We start from the raw sequence: 13,139 nt of genomic DNA, 5'->3' as shown, positions 1-13,139 counted from the left end.
CAAGAAAGTGCTAGTATGCGGGTTGGTTTTTTTTTGTTTGGTTTTGTGTTTTGTTTGGGCAATTAGTTTTTGCTACTAATGATTAAAAAATAATTTTCATGTAAAAGTAAGTCTGGTAGTGATTCGGGGTGCCTTTAACAAGCCACACCTTTCATTATGTTTCTGTCTTATGATCGGTAATGCCTGCTTCCCTTCTTTGTGCCAATAAAGTGCTGAATGCTCCAAGTTGTGCAGTAAGGTGCTGGCAGGATTTTTCAGGAAAAGGCAGAGATGGGAAGCATTTACGTTGTCATATCCAGGAAGGAACTGAGCAAATGGTTGGAGAAAATGTGTTTGGGAGCAATCTCATTAAAGTTTCTTTGACGTGCTGGGTGGCCTACAAAAGTTATCTGGCCTGTATTGACCAAAAGCCCAAGTGTGAGGCTGTTACTAGATGTACTGTTTGTTGATATTAGGAGGGTAAAACAAAACAAACAAACAAACAAAAAAAAATACAGAACAAGCCCATGCAGGATAACTCTTAAGACAGCATCAGTGGTGAACTGGATCTATAAAAACTGAATTGGATAACAGCACTTTCTGAGATACCAGTATGTTTGTGGTACAAGAACATCCTCTTTAATGATGTTAAGAAGCATATCTACCATAGATTGATCTGAGGGCCATACTTTACAAAATAAAATACTAATTTAGATTAGGGTAATGCTCTGTAATGTTCTGTATTTTTTTTTGTTTGTTTTAGGGTATAGATTGAAATGAAATTGAGTTTGAAGTGGCTCCTGCCATGCCATCTGGAGTATAGGAGGGGAGGGTGCTGAGGAACAAGAGAGGTCTGATAGAGCTCTAAGCTCTTACTGTGTCCCAGTAGGTGTTGGAAAGCAACAAGAGCATTTAGGCAGTTTGTAGATTTTACTAAGCACCCCTATTGTCAGTAAAAGATCTTAAAACTGGGATGCAGTTGAGTTGAAGTTGTGCTTTGCTGAGTAACAGCACCTTTCTGTTCTTTTTAATTAACCAAGCATGAGTATAGGTACAATTGAGTGAAAGCAAATAGGAGCAGATGCATGCAGGTCATAGACAAATTTTAAATTATGCATCTGATACTTATTTTGGTAGCTATGTGAAGTATCTTGTCTCCTGTATGCCATACTTCCTAACTCAGGGAAGGCTGGTGTAGCTTCACCTTGAGTACTATTTGCAGTACGGGACACTACAGTTTATAAGGACATAAAACTGTGTGTCCAATGGAGAACTACGAAGATGGTGAGGGGTCTGGAGGGCAAGGTGTATGAGTATCAGCTGATGTCCCTTGGTTTGCTCAGTCCCGAGCAGAGCAGGCTGAGGGGAGGCCTCATGGCAGCCTGCAGCTCCCTCACAAGGGGAGCAGAGGGGCAGGCGCTGAGCTCTGCTCTCTGGGGACAGCAACAGGACCCAAGGGAACGGCATGGAGTTGGGACAGGGGAGGGTCAGGCTGGGGGTTAGGAAAAGATTCAAGAAGCATTTGGACAACAGACATATGGTCTGATTTTTTGTGTGGTGCTGTGTGGGGCAAATAATTGGACTTGATGATCCTTATAGTCACTTCCAACTTGGGATATTCTATGATTGGCAGTCCACTGCTGGAAAGGGTGAATTAAACGGGGGAATGGTACAAAACCGAAGCAGAATCTGGTTTTTAGACCTGGAAAAGAAAGCTTATTTAGAAGTAATGGTGCTCCTTTATTTTCCAGCCCACCTCCTCATCACTGTAGGTCTGACTAAAGCCAAATTCTTTCAGGTTCTGGAAAAGTTAGGTGAAACTAACTAAATTTGGCAATGATCTGGGACTTTTTCCACAAATGAGCAGACCACAGTATGTATTATATCTGCTATTTACAGTATTAGTCTGAAAGTCACAAACCACAAATACCACAAGGAAAAAGACGATTGAAAGTTAAGTTTCCTGCCTTGCAGCAGAAGCACCTTCTGTCATAAAATTTGTTTTTTTCTAAAATGCGGAGGCTGACTAGTACAAGAACATCCCAATCAATTAGCTTCCTGAATAACATCTTGTGAGAAATCTGCTACCGGAGTTAACTGCAGGCAAGAAGACAAATGCTTCTGTATTTGTTGTGAGATTTGGTAGGGAATGGAGATATTGGCTGCATGCATGCCATATCTTTATTAAAGTATTTACTTGATAGCTCCTTTTAATGGCCATGTTGGGCACTCTGGTGTTTCAGATGCAAAACCTGGTGGAGGTCATGTGTTTCTAAAGGTAAGGTGAAGGATTGATTTAAATAGGATGAAACTTTTGTGCTATGTTAACTTCCTGCCAAGAAATGTCTAGCTGTTGCAGTTCTTGAGTAAGAAAGTAAAATCCTGGTTCTACATTTTATGTTCTTCTTTAGCAGCAGTAGATCATGAAGAAAGATATGTATCTTCAATACCCAATATAAATATGTGTAAATCCTCTTGAAGAATTGCCTTTTTAGGGTTTGTAGGATCTTCGCTGCTTATCTTGGTTACTATTCAAGAAACTCACAGATCATTTTCATAATAAACTGTTACATAGAGTTAATTTGTCACAATGTGGTGGCAATATTCAATAGCTCATGTGAAATTTGGTGTTTAACTTGATTTCAGAAACTAACTCAAGAGATTAAATGAAATCTTAAATTCTCATGAAGATTTACATTTATTTTCCCAATACTCACAGAACAAAGCTTCAGATCAAGAACCAGCCATGACACAAATGGTTTTAGGAAAGGAAAAACCCACTCTGTTACTTTAGACCAAATTCAGTATTTAAATCAAACAATCAAACTCACACGATGTAGATTGAATGAGTTTTGTTTGTATTTTACATCTCTCACCATATCTGTGTTTCTTAATATATTACTGCAAAGTCTGTGGGGTAAGGGCTATGCTGAGATAGGAGTGAATCATACACTGCATCATTATCATGTTGGTAGGTATAGTTTTCTTGATGGGAGATGGTACTTGGGAGATGGTAGGAAGTCTGCTTTAAATTAGTGCAATCTGTGGAGGTTTCACACAAGATGCAAAGAGTTTGTATCTCAGCAGCATTTTTCCTACCTCACCTTAATTTCAGAGTTCAATTTAGGTAGAAATTACTTGCTTTTGTAGAATGGTTTGGGTTGGAAGGGACCTTAAAGATCATCTAGTTTCAACCCCACTGCCATGGGCAGGGACACCTTCCACTAGACCAGGTTGCTCAAAGCCTCATGCAGTCTGTCCTTGAACACTTCCAGGAATGGGGCATCCACAATTTTAATGTCTTAAGCATCCATAGTAATGCAGTAATTCTATGGATGCGCAATTTGTACTAAAGAATAGGCAATTAAGCCCAGGTGAAATATTTAATTTAAAAATCCTATCTAGAGATACAGATTTGCAGTCCTGCCTGCATGAACTTTGTCAGGTGTTTGGATAGAATGGAAAGTATGGTTTGCTTGAAATTAATAATTTTTAAATACTTTTAGCTAATAACTTATTCAACCAGAAAAAATCTGTTTCAGGTCATTAGAAAGGTCAGTTTAAAGATACATGTATGTCACAAAATTGTCTAATTTGCAATTTTCAAAGGTTAGTTTTTGGAGGACAAATTGAACTGAGAGTTCAGTTCATCTGCAACCATTAGAAGAAACAGGAAAGTTTTACTCAACTTCATCCTTTAATTTGGAAAAGATTAATGCATTCTTTTAAATTAAGTGTTTAAAAAAATGCTTTGGCATTTTTGATATGGTTACATTCTGCTTTACAGTAGATCTCAGGAACTTAGTGTTACCTAACACTTCTGATATTTTGATCAACAGTTCAAATCCAGCCTCTAGCTGAATATTCTCTGTACATCACTAACCATTCCTCGTTGTTTGAATATTTTTTTCCCCATTTATTTATACAAGGTATTTCTTGAACAGCTCCAGTAACTAGCAGCTATGTCATTCTAACTGTCACAAAATATTGCTCAGTATTTATTTCCAAAAAATGTTGCAAGACTTACTTCGCTATTTGGAATAGCCCCATGCAGGTCTGCAGACCCTGTGCCTCTTCTGCTCTGCCTGCCCTGAGCCCATAGCTGTACCCACTCCAAGCAGCAGGTGGGTGCCCAAGCTGGGGGCAGAGGTGCAGCAGGGGCTTCACACATCACTTCTACTTGGCACAATGATGAGTCTTTTTATCAATTGTAAAACTTGAGACCTATGCAACTGGACCTGTTTCACCCCCTGCATTCAGGACAATTCCATCAAAAAAAAAAAAAAAAATTCAACAGGAAATGGATGCCACTACTAGCAAAATAGCCTGTGACCTGTTGTTTCCAACAGGAAGGAAGGTGTAGTTGACCTCATGGAAACCAGGTGCTTTTCTTTAGATAGGATGCTGAAAAGGCATGGAAGTGGGAGTATGAGAAGAGAGGGGGAGGGAGCTAGCAGAAGAAAACACAGTTGGGAGTTCTTCTAAAATGTGGACAAATATTGAGATGTTGCAGTGGGAATCTGAAGATTTCCTTTAAAGAAAACTAGCAATACAGTTTTCTGTTGTTCTTGCACAGACCTAACCCTGTAGGTAGATGTTCTTATGCTAGAATAAGAACATGCCACTGTGATTAAAGGAGAACTCACCCGTGCTGTGTATTTTCTCACACAGAAGATTCCTGAGTCAGGTAGTGACTGTAGAAAGGAGACCAAGGTTCAAGAATTATGATGATGTGTGAGGAAGGTACTGAGAGGGTGGAGAAGCTGAGGGGTAAGAGGGATTTGCCCTGGCTCAGGGGTGAGGATTTGAATGCTTTTTCTGAACTGCTCGTTTTGTATATATTTTGAGGCTGCTGTGCATTATTTTTCCCTCACCTAATTAGTTCGTGTAATCTTCTGAGAACTGTAAATTGATTCTGTAGCAGTGCTTCAGGGAGACAATGGGTTTTACCAAAAAATAACAATCAGTCAGTCAAACAAACAAAAACATGAAACATACATACTTTCAGAGAAGCCAGTAGCCTCCATGGTTTTGTGCCTCAAGCAAGTCCACGTGTAAAATTCCTTGCAAATGACTGCACTAAACAGCATGTTGGAGCTGTAACTGCAAATCCTTTAACTCTCTGCAACGTCTCTTGACAGCACTTAAAATGCTGTTCTGTAGGTTACTGTGGTTGCTACGTGGATTGAAACATTTAATGAACAGCTTTGAAGTCACTATTGAAAGCCTGTATTTAGGGAGGGATCTTGCTATGTAGCAGTGCGGCTGTTAACTCTGAAGATCAGAGTTGAAATGAGTTCAGATCTGGAATAATTGCTGAATACTGAAAGGTGAAAAAAAATGACTGTTGTCCTTTACATGAAAGTTCTGTACTTCATTACTCACTATTCTGTGAACAACCTTTATAAATAAATGTACTTGCAAATGTTTGTCTTGCAGAAAGCGTTATGCAGTTTGAAATCAGAAATAACTGTTTCAAGATCTCTTTACTTATTTATTTTTAAGGATTTCTGCAATTTGTCTAGAAAATTCCCACTGTCCTGTAAGCTCTGTTCGGACACACACTGCGACTTACATAGATTCAGATAGATTCAAATGTCATTAAACACTCACACTTCTCAGCATGACTGCTAAATCTAGAAGAAAATCTTGTAGTGGAAAAGTCATTTTGTTGAATTTGACACTTGTGAGCATGAGGCATTTTCCTAATGTATTAGTGTTTTAGAAGGGTGCACTTTCATTGTTTTTAAACAACTCAGAATTTTATATTCTAATGTACTAAATTTAATATTGAAATTTGAACAAACAGTTTAGCTTATATTTAGCAGAAGAATCAAAAGTATGTTTTGTGGAATGAAAAACTTTAAAGTGAAAACTTTCCTTGAGAAGTAAAAATGGCTTGTGTAAAGGGCTAATGAGGTAGCACTCTAATTGCAGCCAGCAATGCATCAGCAATGAGTGTATTGATGAACATAAAACATTTTGCATGGTATTTTTCAACAGTTCTGGTATGCAGAACAGTCAGTTCAAATAACTTTCCAAATGGGGGCGGGGGAGAACACCAACTAATTCCATCTGTTACATTTTACTCTGCAAATGAGTTCTTCCAGTGCTGAAAGGTTGGTGGTACTTGATTACCAGGATGTGAGCTGAGCTTTTCAGTAGGGAGTTTGGGCTTTGGCAAAGATCCCTGTGAAAACTGAGAAATACTAAATAATTTAGGCCTTGACTTTCGCTCTGGAGCTGTTTGTTTGTTTGTTGTTGTTTTTTTTTTTTGTTTTTTTTTTTAATCCTCCTATTACTTTTGTATTTGTTGGTGAAACTGGTAGAAAGCTTGTATTTACCAAAATAAGGTGATTATTACCTTTTGAAACTGCAGACCAATGTGAAACTTGCTTTTCAGATGCTTTTTAGACTCTGAGATAATCATAGGTAATCACATATGCTTTTGAATAATTTTTTTTTTAAGTATTGTTATGTTTCCTGCAGTATTCTAAGGGCTCTTCTGTTCTCCCTCAGGAGACAGATGAACAGAAACGTCACAAAATTGCTAGTGAACTTCTGCAAACAGAAAAAGCCTATGTTAGCCGACTTGACCTCCTAGATCAGGTATGTTTCTCTTTAAATTGTTTTTATTTTCTTGCCCTTAATTCACTTGAATGGCTGTGTGTGTGTGTGCATATTACATAAAGGAGGTGATATGCTTTTTATATTTTGCTGACCTTTCCAGTCAGTCATCTGTGGTTGCTGCATAACTTTGTCATTTTTTCTAATTTAAGAACACTGTGTTTTTAAAAAACACTTCAGAATTTTGTGACTATTAATGCAGTATCTTGTGTGTGCATGTAGACTTCAACATAAGCAGTAGATTTGCAAAATCTGTATTAGCAAATCCAACAAAGGAGATGAATAATGTTGTCCTCACTCATTTCTTGGTTGCTATTGGACAAGAAAGAGTATCATTTTATAATACCAATATTGTTTGCCCACTAGCAAATTACTAAATCTTTCAGGTTTGAGCTGTGTGAACAGCATTTCTCTTCAGTGCTGAAGAACCTAGGAAGATGCCCATCGAAAACTGTATATGTCCTACTTTTCTATTAAACATTTAGACCAAATTCTGTTAAAATGAACAAAAATTCCTCTTTGTGCAAAGGATGGGTTGAGTTCTTGTGCTCTGTAGAATCAAACTGGTGTTTCTAAATGTGGAAGTCTGGAAAGTGTTGTTATGCTTCTAAATAGAGTAACCTTTATAGTTTCCAAAAGAATTTTGTCAAATTCTCTAATTGTCCTATTAGAGATGGAGCAAAGTGAGTCTATTTTGAAGTATAAGTGAAAGCATATGGCTTTTTTGTCTTTCTTTTAAGACAGTTTATCTGTCTCAGCTGGGATTATCAAAATTTCTGTCTTCAGACTTTATTTCCCCAAAAACTCATACCTAAGCTTCTGAAGCCCTTTCCAGGCAGATGCAGTCTGTTCCTGTTCACCTGTGGGAGAGAGACATGGACCATACATTCCTGTAAACCCTGGTTCATGTGGTGTGCATATTAACAGCTGCATGTCTCTAGTCAGTTTGTAGCTATGTCTAATCAGATATAGCCCAGTGATGGGGAGATTTTATTACTATTATTTTTAAGAGACTACTGTAGTATTAAATAGCCCAATCAGAACTGCAGTTTTGCATTATGCACTATAAATGTTATTTATATATATTTATATATATGGGGAATATGCAGTCTTCCAATCAATGTCAATTTTTAAAAGTGTAAGGGGCTTCAGCATACATATAATCATAGAATGGCTTTCAGTTGGAAGAAACCTTAAAGATCATCTCGTTCCAACCCCCCTGCAATAGACACAGATGCTACCCACTAGATCAGGTTGCTCAGGGCCTCATCTAACCTGGTCTTGAACACCTCCAGGGATGGGGCATATAGGTGGTTGAGCTAATGGTAATCAGCCATCATGCTCACTGGAGAGAAAATGAGAGTGAACAACACAACTGGAGGACCGGGAAACCTGAGGTCTAACTCTTAACATGCCTAGAATGCTTGGACTCCAACCAGAATGGTTCTACCTTGGTTTGGCTTTCCTTATGTCTGTTCAGCCTGCAGCTCTTTTTCTCTCTCAAAATAAAAAAAAAAAATGGGGTGTAAGGGGAGGAGTAGCTTTTAACTTTTTATGAGGGAAAGATAATAATTTTTAGATAATGAAAGATGATAAATTACTTTTGTAATCACCTCCCTATGTTATTTAAATATTACTCTTGCCCTCTTTGGTGTAGAAGAGGGTGGATGAGTCTTCATCCAGTGATAAAAGGCTAATAGGTTTTGGGTTCTTCTTCTATATTGCAGGTATTTTATTCCAGACTCCTTGAAGAAGCCAACAAAGGTTCCTTTCCAGCTGAAGTGATTAACAAAATCTTTTCTAATATATCGTCAATAAATGCATTCCACAGTAAATTCTTACTTCCAGAACTTGAGAAAAGAATGCAAGAATGGTAAGAGGTGATTCACTGTCTAATAATCTACTAAAATAGCATCTCTAGGAACTGTTACAGGCTTGAAGTAGGGAAGGTGCATTCATAATTAAGTGCTACAGTCTGAGGAAGCTCTGTGGGTAGGAGAACATCTGCTCTTCACTCTTCATCAGGAACTGACTCAGCAGAGGACTTGCATCCCTTGTTCAAACTAAAGGACATCTCACTCACTGAAGCTAGTGAGATTACTAATGATTAAATGCCTTGCTGAATTAGAGGTTCACACTAAAATTATGTGCTACCTGATTAATTCATTGCACATAATAGAAAATTGAGATAAATATGCACATAAGACAAAACTGAGATAAATAACATATATATGTTTTGTGCTGCCCTTGTAGCACGGTAATGAGAATAGAATTGTTCAGTTGGAAGGGACCTTCAAAGATCATCTAGTCCAATAGCCTGATCAATTCTATGCTAACCAGAAATTAAAGTATATTAATGAGGACATTATCCCAATGCTTCTTGAGCACTGACAGGCACAGGGCATCAACCACCTCTCTTGGAAATCTGTTACAGTGTTTGACAGCCCTCATGGTAAAGAAAATTTTCCTTATGTACATTATGAACATCCCCTGTTGCAGTTTTGTCCTTTTCCCTTGCGTTTTATCATTGGCCTGCAGAACCTTTGCCTGCTCATAGCTTGAATGGGCGTATGCTTTATTGGGTAAAAAACTGGCTAGGTGGCTAGGCCCAAAGAGTTGTGGTGAATGGTGTTAAATCCATTTGGCAGCTGGTCACTAGTGACCAGCTAGACCCCCAGGACTCAATAATGGGGCCAGTTCTCTTCAATATCTTTATCAATGATCTGTACAAGGGGATCAAGTAAGTTTTCAGATGACACCAAACTAGGCCCAAGTATTGATCTGCATGAGGGTAGGAGGACTCTGCAGAGGGTTATGGATAGGCTGGACCAATGGGTCAAGGCCAACTGTATGGGGTTCAATATGGTTAAGTGCCGGGTCCTGCACCTGGAGCACAACCACCCCATTAAACACTATAGGCTGGGGGGAAAATTTGCTGGAAGGCTGTCTCATGGAAAAGGATGTGGGGGTTTTGATCAATAGCCAGCTGAATATGAGTCATCAGTGTGCTCAGGTGTGAAGAAGGCCAATGGTATCCTAGCGTGTATCAGAAATAGTGTGGCCAGCAGGACTAAGGAAATGTTTGTCCCTCAGTACTCAGCTCTGGTGAGGCCACACCTGAAGTACTATGTTCAGCTTTGGGCCCCTCAGTACAAGAAAGACGTCGAGGCCCTGGAGCATGTCCAGAGAATCACTGTGAAGCTCGTGAAGGGTCTAGAGAACAAGTATTATGAGGTTCAGCTGAGGCAAATGGGGTTATTCAGCCTAGAGACAAGGAAACTTTCCACTCTCTACAACTAGCTCAAAGGAAGTTGTAGCAAGATGGAAGTTGGTCTCTTCTCCCAAGCAACAAGCAATAGGACAAGAGGAAATGGCCTCAAGTTGCACAAGGGGAGGTTGGGTTGGATATTATGAAAAATGTCTTCACTGAAAGGGTTGTGAAGCATTGGAACAGGCTGCCCAGAAATATGGTTGTGTCACCATCTCTGGAGGTATTTAAAAGACATGTTGATGTGGTGCTTAGGGACATGGTTTAGTGGTAGACAGACTTCGCAGTGCTAGGTTAGTAGTTGGAGTTGATATAGGTCTTTTCCAGCCTAAAGGATTCTTTGTACTATTGTGCAGTATCTTTATCTTGTCTTGATGTACGGGATTCTGAAGATGTTATGGAGATGCTCAAATATGTGTATATTTCTGGTCTATCTTATTAAACTGACAAAAAAAAAAAAAATCCAATTTATTACTGCTCCCTACCCTTTTTGGGAAAAGGGGACACCTCAAAAATATACATACATACATACATACATACATACATACATATATATATTGTTTTGACCCGTTGTTTCATTCAGTTGTTTTACCTCAGCACATTTTTGGCTTCTGTTTTGCATGTTATCTGGAGTTTATTCTACTGTTTATTCTACTTGTCTATCCAGATACCCTTTCCAGTTACATATTCGTATAAGACCTTAATTGTCAAAAACTATGAAGATCTTGCTCTAGACACATTATAGAGCACAGGAGATGGGTTGCACTACCTTATGTATTTGCAAAATGGTATATTGCAAACGAATGATGTGTGTATAGTTATATATTTAAGGTTTAAAAGTTCTTTTGCAGATGAGCTATGAATATTGCAATGCAACCTAGTAGTTTTGCACCAAGCAACTGCTTGGAAACAATCTGTACTGTATGTGAGGCAGCTTGTTTGAATGTCCTTAAAAAATTATGCTTTGGGAAGGAGTTAGAAGAAGAATGGGTGCAGCTGAAGACAATGATCTCTCATCATTGCTTGGAGTAGTGTCAGGGATAGTTTTCTCTGCCCATCACCAGGCTCTGAACTTGTCTTCCACAACAGCTTCTGCCAAATACAGTTTGCTTTCCTCAGCAGTCTCTTAATAGAAAATACTGGAAAATTGGTACTTCTCTGCACTTCTACTAAAAATTCCCATTAAAAAAAAAAATGACACTTTTCCTAAATTGCAGTTGGTTTTGAATACTTGAAGTAAAAATACATAGAGCAGAACCAGATTCTGTTTTGGAAGAAAAGGCGATGTGTATCTAAACTTGTCTGGTGGAAATGAAGTTGTCTGGTGATGACATTTTGAAGGAGCTGAGCAACAGCTGGAGTTGACTACCTCTTTTACAACATATGGCTTGAAAACAGTGCAATATAGTTCCCATGAAAAAAAGCGAAACAGAGCATACCAGCAATTTAAAGTCAAAATACCAATCTAAATCTGTCTTTTTGTACCCAATGATGACCAATAGCAGATAGCTGGGGAAGCATATAAGACCATGGTGTGATATCTTCTGTTTTTGTTTTTGTTTTTGTTTCTTTTTTGTTTGTTTGCTTGCTTGCTTTTTTTTTTTTTTTTTTTTTTTTTTTCTTTTGTGGACAAATTATTCACTCTTTCAACACAAAATTTTAGACTAGCATTCTTGGGCAATTTCGGAGCTGACTTATTTGTGTGATTTTGCTTTGAAACTTCAACTTGCAATTTTGTTGGATGCCTGTTAGCTTGTATATCAGAAAAGAGACCAAGCAGTTGTTCTGTAATCACCTTGTCTGTGTTAATTTTTACAGACTTTTGCTTGGCTTCCTTTCAATCGTAACAGTTTTAAATTCAAATCATGATTAGCAAGTCAGCTATTTCATGCTCCAAGTTTCTTAGAATGCTTACGTGAATACCATTGTGGTCCGATAACACCGAAATAGGAAGTGTTTCTGTATCTACAGAACAATGCTAAGTCCAATTTCTTGAGATATATAACAATACCCTCTTTGTTTCCTGGTAACAATGCACTGCTGATCTGGGTCTATGGTAATAGTTCTCTTTTTGCAATCTGTCTATCCACAAAACCAGTAACAGCCCTAGACCTGATGTCATTTAGTATACTTTCCTGTTTTTGCTTATGGTGTGTTGTGTTTAAATATGAGAAGAAGTAGATAGATATACTTAAAAGCTGATCATGGGAAGATGCCTTTCTAAGAAGGTTCTGCTTTCTCTGAGTCCCTGTCTTTCAATAGTTCTTTGTGCTATGTGGACCTTGTCTAACTTGCCTAAAATAAATAATTTGTTTCCATGGCCTGAATCTTTGGACATAGAAGAAAAAAGTAAAAGTGAAAAGCAGTGAAAATTTTGAATCTTCATAGTCAGTGACAATGCAATGCTCTGTGTAAATGAGCAGTCATAGGTATCAAAGGAGCAGGCATAGCAAATGGTTCCCACTCTTTGTCTTTTAAAAGTTTTGATATTTTCTTGTAAGGTCTTTCTAGTAATAGATAAGAAACACGAAGAAATACTCATTTTTTTAATACAAATTGGCGTAGATACAAAGGATTGCTGCAGTCTTTCTGCTTTAAGCTTTTAATGGCAAAATCTCATCATTACCTACCTGTGAACTTTAGCAGAAAAACCTTTAAGTCTATTGTGTTTTTTATTTTCTTTTCCAGGTGACATTTAGAAATGAATTTACATTTATTTCAGTGCTGTTAGAATTGACATGATTTGTATTTTATTTTCAGTTTAAAAACATGCTGCTACATTGTGTTAAAATGATAACCTAGAGAAATAGAATTGAGTGAATTTGGTGGCTATTTGTTTTGAATTGCTAGCTTGCATTTGCAAGTGTGCTTGAATATAGAGACTGGTGGAGAAAATACCTGAATAAAGGCTGGAGAGCCTCAGTGATTTCAGAGACTACCTTCTCACCCCATCTTGCCCCCTTCTCTGGTTACAAGGTCCAGTGGTAGCTCTGCCAGGTTTTGCACAGGTTGTGTCTTCTACTTCCCTGAGCACAGCTGCAGCTGGGCCAGTCCTGCCAGTATTTGCTATTCAGGTAACTTTTCCTTGCTGCACAGCTTTTTGCTTGGAACAGTAGTGTTTTAGAGTAGCTTTAGGAAAAGATTGCTTTACTTCGTGCCACTATTGCACTATTGATTTCTGACTTTTAGAAACATAGAATTGTACATGTAGAATGGTTAGGGTTGGAAAGGCCCTTAAAGACCAAATTGTTCATCTCCCTTGCCA

At 38.2% G+C, this 13,139-nt stretch overlaps 1 protein-coding gene across 2 annotated transcripts in view; it reads left to right on the top strand.

Annotated features, from left to right (window-relative positions):
* Positions 1 to 13,139, top strand: part of FGD4 (FYVE, RhoGEF and PH domain containing 4) — a 94,685-nt gene that overhangs the window by 67,384 nt on the left and 14,162 nt on the right. For both annotated transcript variants that reach the window (XM_032205387.1, XM_032205395.1), the window contains exons 5-6: positions 6,499 to 6,588; positions 8,334 to 8,479. In XM_032205387.1, coding sequence (XP_032061278.1) covers positions 6,499 to 6,588; positions 8,334 to 8,479 — 236 coding nt within the window. The remainder of the gene's footprint in view (positions 1 to 6,498; positions 6,589 to 8,333; positions 8,480 to 13,139) is intronic.

This window comes from Aythya fuligula, chromosome 1, assembly GCF_009819795.1.
Source record: "Aythya fuligula isolate bAytFul2 chromosome 1, bAytFul2.pri, whole genome shotgun sequence".
NCBI lineage: Eukaryota > Metazoa > Chordata > Aves > Anseriformes > Anatidae > Aythya > Aythya fuligula.
Note: the sequence above shows the minus strand (reverse complement) of the source record. Positions and strands in the feature narration are given on the sequence as shown.